Source organism: Phaseolus vulgaris, chromosome 5, assembly GCF_000499845.2.
Source record: "Phaseolus vulgaris cultivar G19833 chromosome 5, P. vulgaris v2.0, whole genome shotgun sequence".
Taxonomy (NCBI): Eukaryota; Viridiplantae; Streptophyta; class Magnoliopsida; order Fabales; family Fabaceae; genus Phaseolus; species Phaseolus vulgaris.
The window spans coordinates 5,105,534-5,127,088 of NC_023755.2; the positions used below are offsets into that span (position 1 = coordinate 5,105,534).

General features: G+C 34.6%; 1 protein-coding gene and 1 long non-coding RNA gene across 4 annotated transcripts; one reads left to right on the top strand and one right to left on the bottom strand.

The window, feature by feature from the left end:
- Positions 1-2,491: 2,491 nt before the first annotated feature.
- Positions 2,492-6,328, bottom strand: LOC137834964 (uncharacterized). The gene is made up of 2 exons (XR_011084991.1): positions 5,383-6,328; positions 2,492-3,186 (listed from the first exon to the last, which is right to left on the bottom strand). It is a non-coding gene; the product is annotated as an uncharacterized lncRNA (long non-coding RNA).
- An 8,903-nt stretch (positions 6,329-15,231) lies between these two features.
- Positions 15,232-19,888, top strand: LOC137834965 (protein ACCELERATED CELL DEATH 6-like). Of its 3 annotated transcripts, none has more exons than XM_068643236.1 (7): positions 15,232-15,368; positions 15,477-16,169; positions 16,453-16,509; positions 16,657-16,770; positions 17,653-18,194; positions 18,277-18,901; positions 19,668-19,888. In XM_068643236.1, the coding sequence occupies exons 2-7, from the start codon at positions 15,503-15,505 to the stop codon at positions 19,694-19,696; spliced, it is 2,034 nt and encodes a 677-aa protein (XP_068499337.1). In that variant the 5' UTR covers positions 15,232-15,368; positions 15,477-15,502; the 3' UTR covers positions 19,697-19,888. The 3 variants fall into 3 exon arrangements, with proteins under 3 accessions (XP_068499337.1, XP_068499339.1, XP_068499338.1); XM_068643238.1 differs by having other exon boundaries at positions 17,941-18,194; XM_068643237.1 differs by lacking the exon at positions 15,232-15,368 and having other exon boundaries at positions 15,462-16,169.
- The last annotated feature ends 1,667 nt before the right edge of the window (positions 19,889-21,555 follow it).

The window sequence follows — 21,555 nt, forward strand, 5'->3', positions numbered from 1 at the left end:
CATCAAAATATATTTTTGGAAAACATTTTAATAATAATTTGAATGTATCTTGTTTGTTTGAAAACTTTTCAATTTAACATTATAGATTTGAAAGCATTCTATCATTGTCTTAATCTTAATCGTTAAGGCATATCAATAAACAAAACAACTTGTAATCATCATAAAAAATATATTTCAATCAAGAAATATCAAAACAAACAAGATATAGAGTTTTCGTCTTGCTCTGTTTTACATTTCAAAACGCGGAAATTGTCTATAAATAATCAATTAGTTATTTTAAATGAAAATGTTGATTTGTATGATAAGATGTTATCAAATGATGTTTGAAAATAATGAAGTAATGTCATAAAGCATTCTAAGAACACATAAATCAAACTTAGACACTTTTTAATACGTTAGGCCTCTAACATGTAGAAGACAAAGTGACTGTTTAGTATGTGGAAGATGCAGTGACCGTGTAACAAGTTCATTAATATTTTTTTGTCTAATTAGTCTTGAGCTTTGGAGACATCTAGCACATTGAGACCTTAGAGGTTGTTTAACGAGACTGTCTAGCACTTCCTTGTACTATGAGACTATCCAGTGAGTCTATGCACAATTGGAATATCTAATAGGTCAATGTTGTATAGTTTCACTTTACCTTTCTTAACACAGAGAATGTCTAATGAGCTTTACTCTAACAGACTGTCTAACAGTTTTAATACTACAAAATCATCTAACAGGTTTAATCTTAATAGATTGTCTAATGTATTTTTTTATCTCATTTTGCACATACAGTAGCTTTATTAGAAATCTAATCAGATCTTATAATGTTTGTTATGATCTAAACTCATAGACTCTCTTATTAATAGATCATATAATCAGTGTTAGACCATCTAAAAGGTATCTTCTTACCAAAGGGTTATTCCTGTTGGAAGAATCGAAAAAGGAAGAAGAAAAAGCCATAATATGTACCTAGAAAAGGAAATGGAAAAGAATGATCGTGAAAAAAGCTAAACACTCTCACACTCTTAAAAGACATAAGAAGGTCTTAATAAAACAAATAAGAACGACACTTAAATATAAGACAAGCAAGTTTAAAACATTTCACACTTCACATGAAACGACGAGGATCTTCAAAAGCCACATTCTAGGACAATGTGTCACAAAAAGTGAAACTTCAGACGCCTGAACAATGTAACCTCTAGAAAAAGGAATAACTTATCACTAAGACCCCTCCTCATTAATGCACATTAGAAATCACCCATATGTGACATCTATCATAAAGTCTAATTGAAAAGCCGAATTAACTCAACCCCATAAAAGTGTGAAGCCTCAACTGTTAGAATGTATGCCTTTAAACAAAAGGGGGGTGAATGGTTTAAAGGGGGTTTTCGCAAACTTTTTAAGATAGAATGAAATTCTTTGCAAGAAACCAGATTTAGAAATTCAGTTTGCCAAGAACAAAGCTCAAAACAGAAAAGCAATAGAAAAACAATCGGTTGTTTTGCAGAAACAATCGGTTGTTTATACCAGTAATATAACAGCAACTGAAATTAAAGAGTTTAAGGAAGAGAGAAATGCATAAACAGTTTATGCTGGTTCACTCTTAACCCAAGAGTTACATCCAGTTTCCCAGAAACCACTAGGGAATCCACTAGGTAATCAAATCTATATTACATACACACACCACCAAAGAAGTGACCTTGATCCCCTCAAGACACACACTTCCTTTGGCTTAGCACATACACCACCAAGAATGTTGATCTTGACAACCTCAAGAGCACACAACCCTTCTTGGCTTTACAACACCAGAATGTACACAAATCACATAACGAATTACATTGTTACAGAATCAACTGAAATCAATACAGAGTAATCCTATTCCATTTCTCTCTTGAATAACCAAAGCTCAAGTTCAAACTCAAAATGATTCAAAAACTCTTTGAAAAACTCAAATCAGTTTTTCTTTTCTTGTTCTTGTTGTTTGTTATAAAACATTAACAAACTATTTATTGTATTCAAATCTTGGTCAAAGCATTTACAACAGGAGTGTATTCAGTTATGAAATCAATTAAAGCTCTTTTAACAAACAAAATTGTTTTTGTTAGGATTCCAAACAAACAATCAGTTGAAATAGCAAATCAATCGATTGTTTGGGTTTGACAGCAAGTCAACCATCCAAAATAGTTTTCAAACATTTTCAAAAACACCTACGTATAAAACAATCGGTTGTTTCGACAAAACAACAGGTTGTTTTTCACTTAGTTTGAAAAAACACTTTAAACTTAAAAGATTTGAAAACACTTAATGATGGCATTTTCATGAAGGTCTTCTTGAATCATGTAAGAAAATGGTGCGGAAGCTATGGAGGTGTGTGTGCAAGATCCTCCTAAGAGTGATGTTGATCTTGAAGGTGCATGATAGGTATGAACATAGGGAGGTTCGGCCAGCCCAAGGAAAGGTGAAGGATGTGAAGTTTAGAGCCTAGAGTTCTAGGGAAAATCAGAGCTTGGCACAAAATGGCAGCATAACTTTACTCACAATAAACTTGAAAATACAAGGTGTAGGCTCCTCCTTTTATAGGCTAAGGAGGACCATAATGCAACCCTAATGCTAGCCAAATGAAATGTAAATGTGAAGCACACGGGTGCACATGGCACATGGGTGCACAAATGAGCACATGGGGAGGGGTGTGTCTAGTTTTTATGCTCACCCCCTCCATGGGCTTTCTAGACCGACCTTGGTAAATTTAGAGGTTTTTTTTAGAAACTCTAAGTATACCTAGGTTGGTGTTTTAGGTGCCAAAATTAATTCTAAGAAAATTTACAAATAAAGTTCCTATGCTAATTTTGACAAGAAATTAAAGTCTACTCTACACTAGAGTTTATGGCATTTGAACATGTAAAAGAACGTCTTCTTGGATCCTCTTGGCCATAACTCTATGGTTGGCCCAAATCTACCCTTTGGTGGGCTTGCATGTGGGCTTGTGCTTGGGCCTCTTCCATCATCCCCTCCCTCTTGAAAAGGATTTGTCCTCAAATTCATTGCTTCTTCTTCTTCATGGCTAGGGGATGGTTGCGGTTGGATGGTGTCCATCATCTCCTCCTTCTTTGAGAAGATCTATCCTCAGATCTTCAGACTTGATCTCGGATAGCAGCCTCTTGCTTCGTCAACTATGCTTGCCCTCCCGGATCAAACGTCCACCTAGGGGAATTATCAAATAAAGCAAATGAGTTAGTTGAAGCAGTTATATACAAATCAATTTTATGAAGTTGCCATTTTTGTTTTTCTTTTGTTTTTGGCAACTTTTTACAATATTTCTCTTTTGATGGTTGCATGTGTTCTCTAATCCTCTCATGCTTTGTAAAATTTTCAATAGTGGTTACTTGTTCCTTAGGCATAATTCCTTTAGGAAGTGGTAACAACGCAAAAAGAGAAAGAGGACTATGTTCACATACAACTTCAAATGTAGAAATATTAGTAGTCTTGTGGACTACTCTATTGTATGCATGCTCAATAGAAAAAGGATACTCATCCCAAGAATTGTGGTTGGCTTTCATGATTTCTCTAGGCATAGTAACAAGAGCTATGTTTTCAATTTTATTTTGACCATTCTTTTGAGGATGATAAGAATTTGAAAAGGACAACTTAGTTGCAAGTTTTTCCAAGAGAATCCTCAAATGATGGTTTTCAAATTTTGGAGCTCTATCCAACACTAAGTTTGAAGAGAAATCATGAAGACTTGTCACTTCTTTAAGGAAGAGTTTATCCATGTCCATGAAAATGGAATCAAAACCTTTTGTTGTCCTAGGAAGATCTAATATGAAATTTAGGCTTATGTCTTCCCAAGGATCATTTGCAAAAGGTGAAGGAGTATAGAGTTCATGAGACATTGCCTTGGGTGTAGTTTGAAAACAAGAATTGTACCTAAGGTAATGTCTTTGAACTTCTTTTCTCATGGGGGACAAAAGTTTTCCTTTTAAAAGCTCTAGAGTTTTATCAAATCTAATTTGTCCCATGAGTTCTCCTTCATGAAGACTTTTTCTCTTATGTGTAAGGATAGTCTCGTTGTGACAACCATTGTTTATAAGGATTTGTACACTTTGCAATGGTTGTCTCAATAAGACATGACAAGTTTCTTTAGGCCCTACTTCACATAAAAATTTGTTTTTGTAGATGCTTATAAAAAACTTGACATTCACTTGGTGATATCCTAGCACATATGAGAAATAATCTATTTCATTTTTATCTATGCAAGCTTCTTTTAAAGACTCTTCTTTTTCACTTAGGCTTGCAAGTGTTCCTTTAAAAAAGGTAAGGCTTTGAGGTTGTTCAGCAAGACACATATTTTCAAAGGTATTTTTAAATCTTTGGTCTTGTTGAATGACCTTGTGGGAAGGAACACTCTTCTCCCACGCCTTTTGTTCTTCAAGGGTCTTCTCATGCTTTTCTTTTTCTTCTTTTTCTTTAGCTTCCCTTTCGACTTCCCCTCTCTTCTTTTGTATTTTTCTTTCCTTTCTTTCTTTATGGGAAGCAAACAATTTTTCTACCCTCATTTCCCAATCTAGGCAAGCTTCTATATTTTCTTTTCCATGGAAATGGGGTTGTTCTACCCTAACCTCTCTTGGGTTTTCTTGTTCTTTTCTATCTCCTCTATGTCTTCTAGGGGGTGCTTGATAATAATCATTTACTCTAATGCTTCCCTCCCCAAAAGAATCATGATCTTTAGAGATATATGCATGAGAAGGTAATTTTTTTAGAATGTGAGACTTCTCATCCTTTGCTTTAGTCAAAACATTAAGTTTAGTCTCACTCTCCAATTGTCTATATGCAATTGATTGCACAGTTTGTGAAACTTCTTTCAAAAGAGTTTTTAAAGATTTTAATTCACTTCCAATAGACTTTGTAGAATGAGAAGAAGAAGACATGGTTAAAGCTTTGTGTATACAAGTATTTTACCTTGAGAAAACTTAGGAAAGTCAAAGAAGGTAGTTTTCCAGGTAAGGGAGGTGAGTCACAAAGGACTACTTAAATACCAAGCCTTTGCCTTAGCCAAAAACTATCCCCCAATGTCTTCACACAAAGCTTTCTCTTAGTAAACTACTTATAACACAATTAAGTTGAGAAAACAAAACTTGTTTTTCAATGCAAGAAACAATGTATGCTAACTAATTTAACAAAGCTAGTCGGTTTAACACAAGATAAGCATGCAAAGCGTTACTACTAAAGCAATAGAAAAGCAAATACAAACAAGTAACAATTACTAAACAAGAATGCTATACTATTCGACCCTAGGTGAGGCTTCTTGGACACTTTGAGCCCTTGAAGACACACTCACCGTCTAAAGCGTAATTAAAAGGTAATTAGCACAAATTAAGTTGTAAGGAATTTAAGAAAAACCCCCTTTGTTGATCCTCTTTTTGCTAGTGACACTCCCTCTTGTTGTCTTTGCTTGTTAGCCCTCCAAATGTGTATAGTGTTTTGAGAAAGTGTGCTTCGGCTTTGTCTTTGTCTTCTCCTTAGAATGAAGGTCTTGATTCTCCAATTTCCAGCACCTATCAAAGGGCTAAACCTTAACCAAGTCAAGTTTCCATTCACACAAGCACCAAAGGAGAATAAATTCCAGCACCCAAATTAGAGGTCAAAGAACAAAAACAAGAAACAATTAAATTGAATAAAACAGTACCACCAAAAGGAATTAGATTATGACAACTAGAAAGAGGTTCAAGAAATATTAAGCAAGCAAATAAAAGGTACCAAAATAAAGGTAGGCACACAAAAGAATCCTAAGAATGGCACTAGATTTAGATGACCAAATAAAAAAAAAAAGCACCACTGGAAAATGTTGTGGGCCAGAAACGTGTTTTTCCCCAATTTATGCTGAGCTGTGTTTTTAAGATATGATTCTGAAATTTGATATGCAAGATATTCAAGATCTTAGCTAAATCCTGGCTTTGGAATCACTCAAAACGCATGCACCAATTTGTTTTAATAAATTTTGCAATTTTGGTGTTCAGTTACGCCAGCTGTAGCGCCTCAGGTTTGCACACTGATTTTAAAAGATTTATCATTTTTTTTCTGTTGCTTCTTTTGGACTAATTCTTTTTTTGTCCTTTCTATAATACTTCAAACTTGCAAATTCCAGAGAATCAAAATTTTCCTATGAGTGGAAATATTTTTCTGGATCAAAACAGTCAGCACAGAAAATCTGAAACAAGGGATTCTGAAAACTGGAAACAAAAACAGCAAGATACCAAAGTTTAGACACAATGGAAATTTGTGAAATAGAATTGTGTAGGATCTAAACACAATATGAACTCAAACTAAAATTAAAAAGGCACCAAAAGAGCAAAGAACAACAGATTCAAGCAATTAAAGAGACCCAAAATCAAGAAACAATCAAGCCAAATAAAAGGACTACTAAGAATTGTTGACAATATGGATGAACATGACTTGACAAAACATGTATAGATTCAGAAAATTAAAGACTCAAAGCATAATATGAACCAAATAATGAAAGCAATAAAGACTCAAAAGCCTAAAAGAAAATAGCAACTCAAAGGTGTATGGAATCCTATCACAAATTGCACAAGAACTTTGTTCAAGATCAATTGAACAAGAGTGCTTCGGTTGGATCTTCCACAAAGCACACCAAACAAATTAAAATGTAAAAAACAGCAAGACAATTATGGAAAATAAGATGAACAACATGAAAGTAAAGAAGAACTAAAAATGAAAGACCAAAAGCACTCATCTTGAAGAACCATAGCTCATGATACCAAATTATTGCATTTTCATGAAGGTCTTCTTGAATCATGTAAGAAAATGGTGCGGAAGCGATGGAGGTGTGTGTGCAAGATCCTCCTAAGAGTGATTTTGATCTTGAAGGTGCATGATAGATATGAACATAGGGAGGTTCGGCCAGCCCAAGGAAAGGAGAAGGATGTGAAGTTTAGAGCCTAGAGTTCTAGGGAGAAGCAAAGCTTGGCACAAAATGGCAGCATAACTTTACTCACAATAAACTTGAAAATACAAGGTGTAGGCTCCTCCTTTTATAGGCTAAGGAGGACCATAATGCAACCCTAATGCTAGCCAAATGAAATGTAAATGTGAAGCACATGGGTGCACATGGCACATGGGTGCACAAATGAGCACATGGGGAGGGGTGTGTCTAGTTTTTATGCTCACCCCCTCCATGGGCTTTCTAGACCGACCTTGGTAAATTTAGAGGTTTTTTTTAGAAACTCTAAGTTTACCTAGGTTGGTGTTTTAGGTGCCAAAATTAATTCTAAGAAAATTTACAAATAAAGTTCCTATGCTAATTTTGGCAAGAAATTAAAGTCTACTCTACACTAGAGTTTATGGCATTTGAACATGTAAAAGAACGTCTTCTTGGATCCTCTTGGCCATAACTCTATGGTTGGCCCAAATCTACCCTTTGGTGGGCTTGCATGTGGGCTTGTGCTTGGGCCTCTTCCATCACTTAAGCTTTAGATTCAACAAAGAGTGGATTACAAATATAATCTATCCCAAATCCTATTCTAAAGCACACCAGCAACAACAAGCACCTCCAGCCTTCCATCAAACACAAATGATTTGGATTCTTCAAAGCTTGAACACACTTGATTCAACATCAACCTCCAAAATGATTGTTGTAAAAACCTCATAATTAACTACTCAAGATCGATCTATGCTTGACAAACACTATAAAACTTACTCATTCAACAAATTGGTCCACATACACCTAATTTATTGATTTCGATAGCTTACTTATGTACCATCCCACCTTCAAGATACTTTGAAATATAATCATAATTAAATATATATCTGAAATTCAAACAACTGAAATATATCTATAATAACAACATTCAAATATATCTAAATGAGTAAAATTGCAAATACTAAATAATAAATTATATATATTTCGGTTATCTAAGTCTTTATAAAACGACCCCAAAACCCTTAATACATATTAATTCTACTCGAAGTATTCAAATAATTCGTTCATTCAATTAATACTCATATATCTGACATTTTCAATAGATTTTAAATTTTCAAAAAAATCTTCTTCAAATATTCTCTTCTCTCGATTCTCATTAATAGCTTATGTTTGAATATCAAATTCAACTTTCCCAAAATCGTACCATTTTTGGAAGAGTAAATAAGAATAAGGATTAAAGATGTACTTTATATTTGCGAGCCATGGATGTTATTTAGTATCGTGTACTATTACACCCAAGCCCAACATTGGCACAAGACCCAAAATACAACCTAAATGGATGAAGGACTTTGTAGTGGGATAGGCCCAAAGACATTTTAATGTTCTGTCATGTTTTGTTTTCCTTTTATTAATGTTTATTGTTATGTGATGCTTTATCTTTTAATTTTGTAAGGCTCAGAGCCCACTTATACCCTTTCAAAGGGTATTATCATATATGAGAAAGGCAGAGAAGAATTTGGGTAAAGCCTAGTCTTAATATTAGTTGTAGCAAAAGTCTAACAGATTTGGTGCTTTCATTGTTTTCCCATGCCTCCCAAACCACCATCCAAAGATCTGGAAGAGGTCTTACACAACATCCAAGAACGCCTCGCAGTGATTCAAATCCAACTAGACGAAAACAACAATCAGCAATCTACACTAGAGGCAAGGAATGATCATCTTCATTCTAATTTCCCATCCCTCCTTTACCAGGTAGCGTCCCTTTCTCATTCCAAGAATAAGCTATCACCCGTCAACCACCAAACCAACCCTCATTCAAATCAATCCCACTTCCAACATCAACACCCTCCACCCCCTACACTCAAACCACCGACAGTCAACCTACCCTTCTTTGATGGCAATAACCCATTGGATTGGCTTTTTCAAGCAGACCAATATTTCTCCTTCTATCAGATATTGCGACACCAGCGTGTACCCATGGTTGCGTTTCACATGCAGGAAGAAGCTCTTTCCTGGTTCAAATGGTTGCACAATAACAACTTGTTAACAGATTGGCAATCATTCACACGGTTCTTGGAGCTTCATTTTACCCCATCAGCATACACAAACCACCAAAATAAAGTTGTCTAAACTCCAACAAACAACTTCAGTTACTGAATATCAATGTCGTTTTGAACGACTAGCAATTGTATTGTGGGTCTCACTCCAGAACTATACTTAACTGCTTCATTTTCGGTTTGCATATTGAGATACGCAGAGAGCTAGCCTTTTTTAACCCATATTCTATATCGCAAGTCATTGGGCTAGCAAAGCTAATTGAAGACAAAATTAGGGATTCAAAACCTAAACATAATTGTTTTCCCTTACCTTACCACACACATCCTTCCAATAGCCCTTTCACAACAAACACATCTAAACCCCATCCCGTTCCCCCACCAACAGTTACTATACCCATCAAACGTTCATCCACATCTCAAATGAAAGAAAGAAGGGCCCCGGGATTATACTTATTTATTCTGGCACCGAAATGCACTACATCTAATTTTTTATTGCTATTGGATGACCCCAAAACCACAACTAAACCCACGGATGGTATTCCCTCCTATGTTGATTACACTAACACTATCCACTTTCATCTTTCTTCTCAAGCCCTCACAAGAACCATTTCACCAAAAACTCTCAAATTCACAGGCTTAATTAAAAAATAAAAGAAGTATTAAAAAAGAACAAAATGATGATATGGATTACGAATTTCACAATCATTTATTCAAGAGGTTTTGTGTGCATTCATTTGTATTTGACAACCCTTTTGCAGAGTTTACATTCTTTGTCAGCACCACCACAAACCCCTATTGACTAAATATAAGTTATATATAGTCAATTCTACTCCAAGAAAATTTAACCAGCCATATTTTATGGTGTTCCTTGATCTCATCAACAAGGTAAAACTCTATAGAAGGGTACCACTTATGTAAATGTCTGAGCTTTGTGTTGTTCTATTGCGAGGTGGTGCATGAGGTGTGTGTAAAGTGACCTCAATGGAGGAAATCAAGGTACAATTATATAATCTCAATGTTAATGTAGTTAGTCAAAATAAATGGTGACTTGTTAGGGATAAGTGGTGACCCCTCCTACCAACTTTCTACATAGTTAATTAATTTTATAAATTTTGAGGTTTGTGTTTTTCTAGTGTAGGGTGGTGCAGTGCAAGAGGTATGTGTAAAGTAACCTTAATGGAGAACACGAAGGTCAAGTTCTCTAATCTGACTATTAATGTAGTTAGATATAGTCATATTAATTGGTGACCTGTGTAGGAATAAGTGGTGGCCTACTACCAAATTTCTGCATAGTTAGGTAACTTTATAAATTTTAAGCTTTGTGTTTGATGCAATCCTAGCTTGCATTGTTATGATTCTTTTGTTTTGTATTTTGGGGTGTGGAATTTGGTGGGATTGGGTGGCTAAAATGAGTGAAAGAAAATGTGAAGTATTGGTGTATGGAGAATGATAGTGAAGCTTAAGAGAAGTTAGGCCAACTCCTAAAAGTTCCTTGCTAAAACACTTAGAAATAAGGCTAGCAAAGAGTGAGCTAAGAGACTAGTTTAGGCTGAAATTTTGGCAGCAATTCAATAATCTATTCAAAGCTAATTTACAAGGGGGCTAGCACTTATATTTATAGTGTTATGGGCAGCCAAGGTGCAAGCTTTAACCCTAAAAACTCTCGACTCATAGAAGGACAAGTGACTCTCTCTAATTGGAGCAAATCCTCTCAAATTAGAGGTTGTCAAGTGTCCTCCTCTAATTGGAGAGAATTCTCTCCATTCCCATGAAGACAAATTTTCTTTTGGCATTGGTGGGAATCCTCTCCATTAAGGAGATGACATGTGAACCTTCATGCCTTCCTTGCCACTCCATGCTTTCTATTTGCTCTCTAGTAAATTATTTGTGCATCCTAGATGGTCTAGAGTTTCATTGGGTCCAAGGAGGCCTAATTGTAACTCTAGCTAGACTCTTTGTTTTTCTGTTTACACCCTACTCTAATTGGTCCAATACATGGCCCATGAAAATTGGCCCAAGAAAATGGCCCAAATACAAGCCCAAAATAAAGTCTACACTACTCTGTACAATGTTTATAAAACTATATAAAAATGGAAGGGCAGACAACAATTAATTCTCCCTGAGATTAAAGTCTTCTGAGATCCTTTTCCTGCTTCCAATCATCTTAACTGAATGTTTCGAGGCTGAATGGGTTTTCATCAGTGTTGTTCTTGTATAGGGTGGTACAGTGCCTAGGGTATGTTTAAAGTAACCCTAGTGGAGGACACAAAGGTCAAATTCTCTAATCTAAGTGGTGACCTCTGTATGAATAAGTGGTGACCTACTACCAAGTTTCTGCACAGTTAAGTAACTTTATAAATTTTAAGCTTTGTGTTGTTTTTGTGTGAGGTGGTGCATGAGGTGTGTGTAAAATGACCTCAATGAAAGACACCCAGGTATAATGATCTAATCCAGTATCAGAGTGAGTGGTGACCTTTGTACAAATAAGTGGTGATTAGCTACCAACTTTCTGCACAACGAAGTAATTTTAGAAATTTTGAGCTTTGTATTGTTCTTGGGTGGGGCAATGCAGTGCATGAGATGTGTGTAAAGTCACCATAGTGGAGAACATGATGGTAAAGTTCTCTAATGTCACTATTAATGTCGTTAGTCATAATCACATTAAATGGTGACCTGTGTAGGTATAAGTTGTGACCTAGTACCAAGTGCTTGAAATTTTAAATTTTGTTTTATTCTTGGGTAGTGCTTGAAATGTGTGTAAAGTGACCTTGGTGGAGGACACCAAGGTCAAGTTCATTAATCTCAATGTCAATGTAGGTAGTCATAATAAGTGGTGACATGTATAGGATTAAATGATGACCTATTACCATTTTTTGTGCACATTGATGTAATTTTGAGCTTTGTTTTGTTCTTGGGTGGGGTGGTGCATGGGATATGAGTAAAGTGACTTCAGTGGAGGACACCAAGCTCAAGTTCTCTAATCTCGATGTGAATGTAGTTAGTCATAGTATGTAGTAACCTGCTATCATGTTTCTGCACACTAATTAATTTTTTTAAAATCTGAGCTTACTGTTGTTCTTGGGTGGGGTGATGCATGAAGTGTGTGTAAAGTGACCTCAATAAAGTACATCAAGGTCAAGTTCTATAATCTGAGTGATAATGTATTTAATGATAGACACACTAAGTGGTGACTTAGGTAGGAATAAATGGTGACCTACTACCAAGTTTATGCATAATAAAGTAATTTTAAAAATTTTGAGTTTTGTGTTGTTCTTGGGTGAGATGGTGCATGAGGTGTTTGTAAAGTGACCTCAGTGGATAACACATAGGAAAGGTTTTGTAATCTCAATATCAATGTAGTTAGTTACTGTAAGTGGTGACTTATGTAGAAATAAATGGTGAACTGCTATCAACTTTCTGCACACTGAACAAATTTTAACATTTTAAGCTTATTGGTAGGGTGGTGCATAAGGTATGTGTGCAATCACCACTTTCTAAAACATTTTTATTTTTATTATTAATTTTGATAATAATATCAATAAGAATAACATTATTATTATTATTAAAAAACTTTTTTTATCGACAATGAATAAATTAAATAAAAAATAATTTCAAAGATGTTCCAACCCTTATATATATATGACTCAATTCCACGTATACAACCACCTAGACATAAAAATAAACACAACTCTTAACTTTTAAGCAAGAGGAGGATGGTTCCAAGAAGAAATAAGGTGGGAACTAGAAGGTGGAGATAAAGCAAAATTTTGGGAAGATGTTTGGGTAGGAAACTCAGATCTCAAAACTCTATTCCCAAGATTGTTCTCTCTGTCTTTAAACCAAGGGCATACTGTGGGAGAGGTTGGTGATTGGGTGGAATCAGAGTGGAGATGGTGTCTTAGGTGGAGGAGAACCAGGTTTGAATGGGAATCTCTGATGGAGGCAGGGCTCACCTTGGTGTTATCCAGGGCTGTTTTGAAGAAGAACAGCATGGATGTTCAGGTATGGGGGAAGGAGGAGTCCGGGACGTACACTGTGAAATCTGCTTATGAATGTCTGGTAAAGCCAGACATAGACTCTCAACAGGAGGTGTTTAAACATCTTTGGAAGGCAAAGGCATTCCCGAATGCAACGACAACTGCCTGAAGAGTATTGTTGGGCAGAATCCCAACAAGGCAAAGTTTGAATAGAAGAGGGGTTTTGATAAGTACAATGCTATGCCCCCTTTGTCAGGTAGATGATGAGACATGCCAACACCTGTTCCTGGAGTGTAAACATGCACAACGCATTTGGACCTTGTGCTTCAGATGGATAGGAATATCTTCTGTCCAACACAATGATATAAAGGTGCACTTCGAAAGTTTTGTTTTGAACCAAGCTAGTTCTAAGCAAAACCTGGTTTGGAAAGGAGTCTGGGTTAATATTATAAGAGGCATCTGGGATCAAAGAAATTTAATTGTCTTCAAGCAAGGTGTAGTTGACGCATAAGAGATTCTACAAAGGGCTCAACTCAAATCTTGGCTTTGGATGAAGCATAAGGTGCATTCTTTCAATTACTCCTTTGTAGACTGGATTCTAAACCCTTTGATATGCATTAATAGTTATAAGTAAGGTCTGCAGACGGAAGAGATAACTTTTGTTGGGATGGAAGGTGACATTACAGTGGTAAAGTCATATCAGCAGGTATGCAAAGGCCAACATGATCGTCGGTCGATGAAGCGGCGCTCTTCATGCGTGCGTAGTCGGTGCTCGCCGAAGTTATGCAAAGGCCAACATGATCTTCGGTCGATGAAGCGGCGTTCTCCATGCGTGAAGTTGCAAAAGCCAACATGATCGCCGGTCGATTGAAGCGGTGTTCTCCATGCGTGCCTAGTCGATGGTTGCCGAAGTTATGCAAATGCCAACATGATCGCCGGTCGAAGAAGTGGCGTTCTCCATGCGTGTGTAGTCGGTGGTCGTCGAAGTTATGCAAAGGTCAACATGATCGCCGGTCGATGAAGCGGCGTTCTCCATATGTGTGTAGCCGGTGGTCGCCGAAGTTATGCAAAGGTCAACATGATCGTCGGTCGATGAAGCGGCGATCTCCATGCGTGCGTAGTCGGTGGTCGCTGAAGTTGTGCATCACTGCCGTATCCGAAGAACAGAAGATCAGATAACTGGAAATCGCCGAGGTAGACACATCGCCGGGTTCTCCAGAAAGCTTATTTGAAGCTGTTGGAGATTTAGGTGAGTAAGTCCAGATGTGTTGGTTCGATAAAGATGTTTGTTAAACCTCAACAGGAGCAATGAGATGAAGGGAACAACTCGCTCGTCGACGAGGGGATTTCCCGAGTGGATCCTCGTCGAGAGCGGGGTTTCCTTAGGTCAGAGCATACATGGCGAGTAGCATTGGCGGCAGGAGATTGTGCTCCTCGTGGCACTTAGTGCTCACCAGAGTAAGCTACATGGCGAGTTATTCCCTGCATGGGTAACTTGTCGCATGGCGAGGTGAATGTAGGTGGCCTCGGTTCTGGGCGTTTCGGTAAAGTTAAATGTTGCTTTGAGGTAACTTGTTGGTTATATTTTTGGGTATGTTTTTTCTCACTTTATGGTTGTTCTGCTCCAACCATAAAGGAGAGTTTCTTTTGTGGATGATATAGGAAGTCCACTTGTGGTTACTGTATATGGGTTGGGATACCCCTGAAGTATCCCCTTTAATTTTATTTATTTATTGCTGATAAAAAAAAAAACAAGAGAAAGGAAAGGAAGCAAAATCCAAATGATATAAACTTAAATCATCATGATTCCCCTTTATTAGCTTCCACCCATTCAAAAGGACAAAACCTACCTAGCAAGAGCTCCTAGGCACCACACAACACCATCTTTAGAGAATCATTTAAACAACTTGAGTGCATTAGATGCTTCATTCCAATTGGCACACACCAGAAAAATTAATAAAAAAAACTAAAACCGGAATCAAATACAAAACAACATAGTAGAAAAAATAAACTTTACACTGCAGGAAGAAAAATTTACAAATACAGAAAAAAGCTAAAAAAAATGAAAACTACTAAAAAAGTTAGAAAAAAAATCAACATATTACCGTAAGTCCACAAATTATTAACATATTAATACTTTTAGAGAATTGTATAATGGCACACGTTGTCAAAACACTATCAAAGTATCTTTGTTTGACCGGTGGGTCACCCTAGATGCCATTGAAGAACATTTAACTGACAGGTCAGTGATCTAGCTAATTGCGAGACAGCTAATGATTATTCCTGTTTCATAAATTTGCACTTCTCTCATAGGATTCTATAAAAGCTCTGTGTGTATGCTACATTACAGTTACTGCTAAAAACCTTTGAGCTTTGAAGAGAGGGAAGGTTCTAGTGTAGTGGAATAAGAAGGTAATTTAGAAGTTGAGAATTTTATGTCTTGTGCATATTTTGATTTATTTGTTTTAATTATTCTTTAAAATGGATAGATTGATATGTGTGTAGTTTTGGTATTTTTAGAGACAGAAAAAGAGGTAGGTGGAAGCATGATGGATTTTCATGGTGGAGAGGAGATAAGTATGAAGAATTATGATTTGGAAAATAACTACAAGGAAGGAGAAAACAGAAAAGAAAGCTCAGAAGACAGTGATGAAGTTCTGGCTCATGGTTGGCGTTTGTTGCCAAAGAGAACATACGATGCAATAAAACAAAATAAGGCTGAATCATGGAGAGAAATAGATGATCAGAGTTTAAAGCAAGAGAGCCCTAAGGGAAACACGGTGCTGCATGTAGCAGCTCTCTATGGAAATGATAGCTGTGTGGAAAGAATACTTGAAATTTGTCCAGCAGAGCTTTTGAGAGCAAAAAATAGAAATGGTGACACCCCACTGCATGTTGCTGCAAGAGCTGGCAAGATCCCTTCTCTTCACCAGTTGGTGGCTACACTTCTTCGTTATCCAATTACTAAAAAAGCCACATGGGCAATCCCTGAAACCAACAACCTAGGAAACACTTTGTTTCATGAGGCCTTGTTGAATGGTCACAAAGATGTAATGGTGATTCTAGATTCTACACCAACCTTCAGGAACTGGGCTGTGAAAAATGTATTTATTATAAGAAACAGACAAGGCAAATCAGTTTTGCACTTAGCATTTGAGAAAGGCTACGAGGACATTGTTGATGATTTATTGACCAGAGTAGTTCCAACTCTAGGTACAAAGTTACTACATTCCTTTAAACTTCCTCCTAGTACTTATTTTCTTATTTTCTCTAATTTAAGGAACTTTTTAATATGCCTTTTGGAAAAAATAAAATTATTTTAATTTTAACTAAGTTAATTTATTAGTTTGTAGAAAAGTTAATTTAGTTTCTTTTAGAAAGATGTTGGAAAAATCTCACTCTCCAGTTTTTTATCCAAATCTAAACTTATATTTATTGTCTTATTTATATATTATTTTCTAAAATATCTTATTGACTTGATCGTTGTATTACAGAGTCTCTGTAACCGAGGACATCGGAGGAGGAAGACCTTCTTATTCACACATTTTGGAGGGTATATGCATTTAGAGACAAAAAATATTTATTGTGGAATATTTTTGGACTTGTGTCATGAGAATTGTACAAAGATAATTTTGTTTGGTCTTTGAATCTTAGACTAAATAATATATAGTCATTACCCCTTATCTTTTGTTAATTACAGCTTCAGCTACAGTTAACCATCGAATAGCAAAAAAACCTTCAAGCTTCTGGACTTTCTTACAAAAGGACGGAGCTCGATCACCACTAATTTCGACAATTTTAAAACAGAATAAAGGTAATTTTTGTTCTGTAATAGTAAATTTTCTCTTATCATGCAGTAATCAGTTTATTAACAAATACTAACTATTGGAGAACTGAACACTATCTCTCCACTTTCTTTCTGTGTAGATCGAGTAATCAAAATTTAATAAAGCTTAATTATTTAATAATTTTTAATTAGATGACTCAACTTATATTTGTCTATTAATTGGACATTTTGTTTAAACGTTGTTATGGTTGTAATCATCTACTTTAGATTGAGAATTATTAACAAGTTCAAAACGATGACCCTAAATAGTGAGAATCCTTATTACATATATATATGCATTAACAAATGTCAATAACATATTTATAGAACTTAATTAAAAATATTTAGATATTTGTAGTTAGTTTTCTGAAGCGAAAATTAGACAGAAATACTTAATTAAAAAAACAAGTTTAAAGATTCAATTAGAAAAATATTATACAGAACTGATTAAAAAATTCCGTAGCTTAATTGAAATTTGTTTTAATTTTAAAATGAAAAAAAAAAATCTTTCATTTTCAAAATTTTGTACTTACATCAAGTGATAGATTTATTTATCATAAAGACAATCTTAATTATAGAAGTTTCAAAAATACGATGAAAGAAAAGAGAGAAGATTTTGTATGCTATATGCTACTTTTTTTTCCCTTTTAAATATTTAATTTTTTCAAAATTTCCTTTCTCAATTAAGAGATATCAAATGCGATGAGCTCAGGATAAGATATAACGTAATTGGTTAATTTGTTTTATTAGAAATATTTATTTATTGGACATGTTTTTATTTTCAATATTCCTTCCTTTCTCTGAATAATATGGATTTGATATTTGCATGTAATATTCTACTGGTAATTGATTATTCATAAAATGTGACAGGTATTCTAGAGAAAATAGTACAGAAAAAGAAAGAATGGATTCATTTTAAGGATAACATAGGAAGAAATGCTCTTCACTATGCAGCATCTATAGGTTACCTACATGGTGTTGAGTGCTTACTTCAAAATTGTCATACCTGTAGTATGGAAAGAGACGAAGATGGATTTTTTCCTCTTCATCTAGCTTCTGCATTTGGACATATAGAAGTGTTAAAAATATTGCTTGAAAATTATCCAAATCCCAGAGAAATAGTTGATAACAAAGGTCGAAATATTGTACACATTGCAGCTATAATGGGAGAGTTTAATGTGGTAAGGTACGTCTTGCAAGATGCAAATGATGAAGTTAAAGATATGATAAATGATAAGGATTACGATGGAAATACTCCATTGCATTTGGCTGCCTCACACTCTCGTCCAAAAATTGTGCAAGCTTTGACATGGGACACAAGAGTGGATCTCCATTGCCTTAACAACAACAACCAAACAGCTCTCGATGCTTTTGAGCAATTTAAACAAGAAAATAATCCGCCCTTTCCACAGGCAAGTATACATAAAATATTATGCTTTACTTATTTTTGTATTATCGTGTTATTAAATTTGTAACAAAAACTTGTATCTACAGCGACTAACATGGTGTCAACTAAAATCTGTTGGTGTACAAAATGCTAAAAGAGGGTCACACTCTATCGAGATCCCCTGTCCTCGCAAACCAGAAGCCAAAAAGACGGATTTTTATAAAAATAGAATTGACACCCTTATGGTGGTTTCAGCCCTTATAACTACGCTAGCATTTGCTGCAAGTTTTACTTTGCCTGCTGGAAATAATAGTTCTAATCCAAGACAACAAGGCATGGCTGTTATGCTGAATCACATGTTGTTTAAACCATTTATTTTCTGCATCACAACATCCATGTATGGTGGCATTAGTGTTACTATTATACTCATTTGGGCTCAATTGGGAGATACAACTTTGGCTCTTTTGGCCCTTAAGGTGGCAGTACCCCTTTTAGGAGTCACTCTTACAACCTTATCAGTGGCATTCTTGGCTGGTGTCCACCTTGTTATAAGCGACCTCAGTTGGTTGGCCACTACTATTATGATTTTGTGTGTGATCTTCGTTCTCCTGCCTTTGTTACTGTACACTTTTCACTGGTTCCCCTTAGAATCAAGCAACATAATAATGCGGAACATTTCTTTCTATCCTTTCCAGTTTATCACATGGTTATTGGAAAAAGATTCAACTGAAGGTAGGTAATTTTGGATACACTATACTAAAGTCCCTGCATCTTTGTGGATTTATTTCCTTCCTTATCCTTTTTTATATGGAGATTGAACTTTGTTTTCATGTGCATCTTAATGGGAGTGTTGCATCTTAGATAACTACATGCTACTACTCATCATTTTCATGTTCAAAACCATTTGGCTTTATGAGTTGTACAGTCTTTTATCAATGTTTTATAATCAAGTATGTCATACAACTACTCTCTAAAAAGGAATTTTGTATGTATATACATCTTTAGAATAGAAATAAACAATAATGTGACTAAATATTAATAAATATTAAATCTTGTATGGTGACGATGTAAATTTTTTACCAAGTAAAAGGATTTTTCTGCTTTGTTAGTCCCTATATTCTTATACTTTTATCTTTGTTGCAAGAATATTGATTCTTCTTGTTCTATAAAAAGGATACTAGTAGCATGCTTATTTTTTTTTTTTCATATAATGAGTTTAATGATTTAATGAGTTTCACAAATGAATATGAGATTCCTTCATTCAAATTCAAATAGAAGAATTTAATAAGTTAACAACAAGTTGTTATAACAAAGTGCCATGAAATTATGTTGGTGTGATGAAGGTTCCTATGATTAGTTTTTCTGTGAATGAATTGCTTTATGTTTTCAAAAGGATATGAATGATTACATTATAGTTATTATAGTTGGATAACTCTGTTCTTGAGAATTTATTTCTCACTATTTGTTTTTATTGATTATATGTGCTAACCTTTTTCAGATGAGATGAAAGGCCACTCTATCAATTAGAGAGTATCCATAAATCAATATCTCAAGTTATAGGCTATAAGTTTGGTTCATGTTAACTTGTTATCTGATAGTATGATATTACCAAATGTTAAAGGCCCTAAGACACTCAAGTTAGTTGATATATGTGTTTGTAAGACCAACATATTTTCATGGAAGCGTGTACTTTTAAATAAACTATTGGTCACCTGTCTACATGATATTCTATATTAGTTTGGTTGTGTATGTACTTATTTGGGTAACATGAAAAGATATATACCTCTCTAAAGGGAAGTACCTTTCTTATGTTCATTCAGTTCAATTTGTTTTATTAGCAAAAAAGTTATATAAAACAAAATGAGCTAAAAGGGGTGTTCCAACCCTAATACACAGGTATACAATACTAATTAATCTTTCTCACTTATTTGTATTTTGGTAAATAAAAACATACAATATTCTTACTTAATTGATATTGATGCAACAAAATGATTCATTCATATTGATTCCTCACATATGAAATTATAAAGATTGTCTCCTAAACATTGATTCCCCAACTATTTACCAAAAGTTCTTATAATTAAGAAAAGATGTTATAAAGCATTTGATATATAATAATATATTCTTAGGATTAAAACACATCAAGTATTTTCATTTAAATCAGATCATCAGAAGTACTTCCCAATAAATTTCAAAAATTTAAATCAAGAATAAGAATTGAAGCTTTAAGCATAATATCAAAATAACAATGCATAATGTTATAGATAAATATCATCTCAATATATAGGAGTTTAAAACGATAACATTCAATTCCAAAGTAAAGGAAATAACCACTCATAGTAGCCACTACATGCACCAAAAGATGATTGAAAGCAATGGAAGAAGATCCAGGGCGTTTCTCCTTGATGGTTGCCTCCTAGGGTTTCATTTTTGTTCTCTCTTCTTTACGCCCTTATTTAACCTAATTGGGTTTGGGGTAAATTACATCTTTATTCATAATATATTCCTTTCTTTTATCTCTTCTTAAATTACTGAAAATAACACAAAGTTGGAAATAAATAATTCTATTAATCTCATAACTCCTAAAGTAAATAATCACTAATACAAAAAGGTACATTAACGATGGTTAAAAAGGACATATAAAGACAATTCTTGAACCATCGTTATTCTGGTATCGTTATAAATAAGTCATTTATAACGATGGTTCTGCAACCTTTGTTATAAATGAATTATAATGACAAGTGTAACCAACTGTCGTTACTTTGACTAGTAAATAACGAAATTTAAAAAAAAAAATTTAAAGACAGTTCCTCTTGGAACCGTCGTTATAAATGTGTGTTGGTGTTTCAATTTAAAAAAAAACAAGATTTGTAAAGACAATTCCATGGAACCGTCGTTATATTTTTCTTTTTTAAAAATAAATGTTTTATTTTATATATATATATATATATATATATATATATATATATATATATATATATATATATATACCATACCTCAAACTTGCATAAAATATCCAATTTCCAGAAAATAAAAGCATTTAATATCATAATTTAAATATGAAAAGTACATACAACAAATTAAGTATATATAACATTCTACAAAAAGTTTTGCTAATATATGAAAAAGTTCTTTGTCATTCTAATAACTTATATATCCTAAGGTGTTATACATTGTTACAAAATATTTTGACCATGTTGTCATCACTTACTCCAATACTTTCGAATGTAGCGGTTATGGGTCATTGAAAAACTGTGACATTTGAATTTTTTTTTTAATTAGTGCATTAATAATAAACTCTGAATTTTAAAGTGTTTTTTGTATTGAGGTATTACCTGGTCCCAACCTCTATCAATTCCAGCACGCACAATAGTTGACATCCACTA

Excerpts from the sequence above, each read along its gene's own strand:
- LOC137834965 (XM_068643236.1), top strand. The coding sequence starts at position 15,503 with ATGATGGATTTTCATGGTGGAGAGGAGATAAGTATGAAGAATTATGAT. Across the intron at positions 16,170-16,452 it reads CAGAGTAGTTCCAACTCTAG|TCTCTGTAACCGAGGACATC; the intron begins GTACAAAGTTAC and ends TGTATTACAGAG. Across the intron at positions 18,195-18,276 it reads ATAATCCGCCCTTTCCACAG|CGACTAACATGGTGTCAACT; the intron begins GCAAGTATACAT and ends TTGTATCTACAG.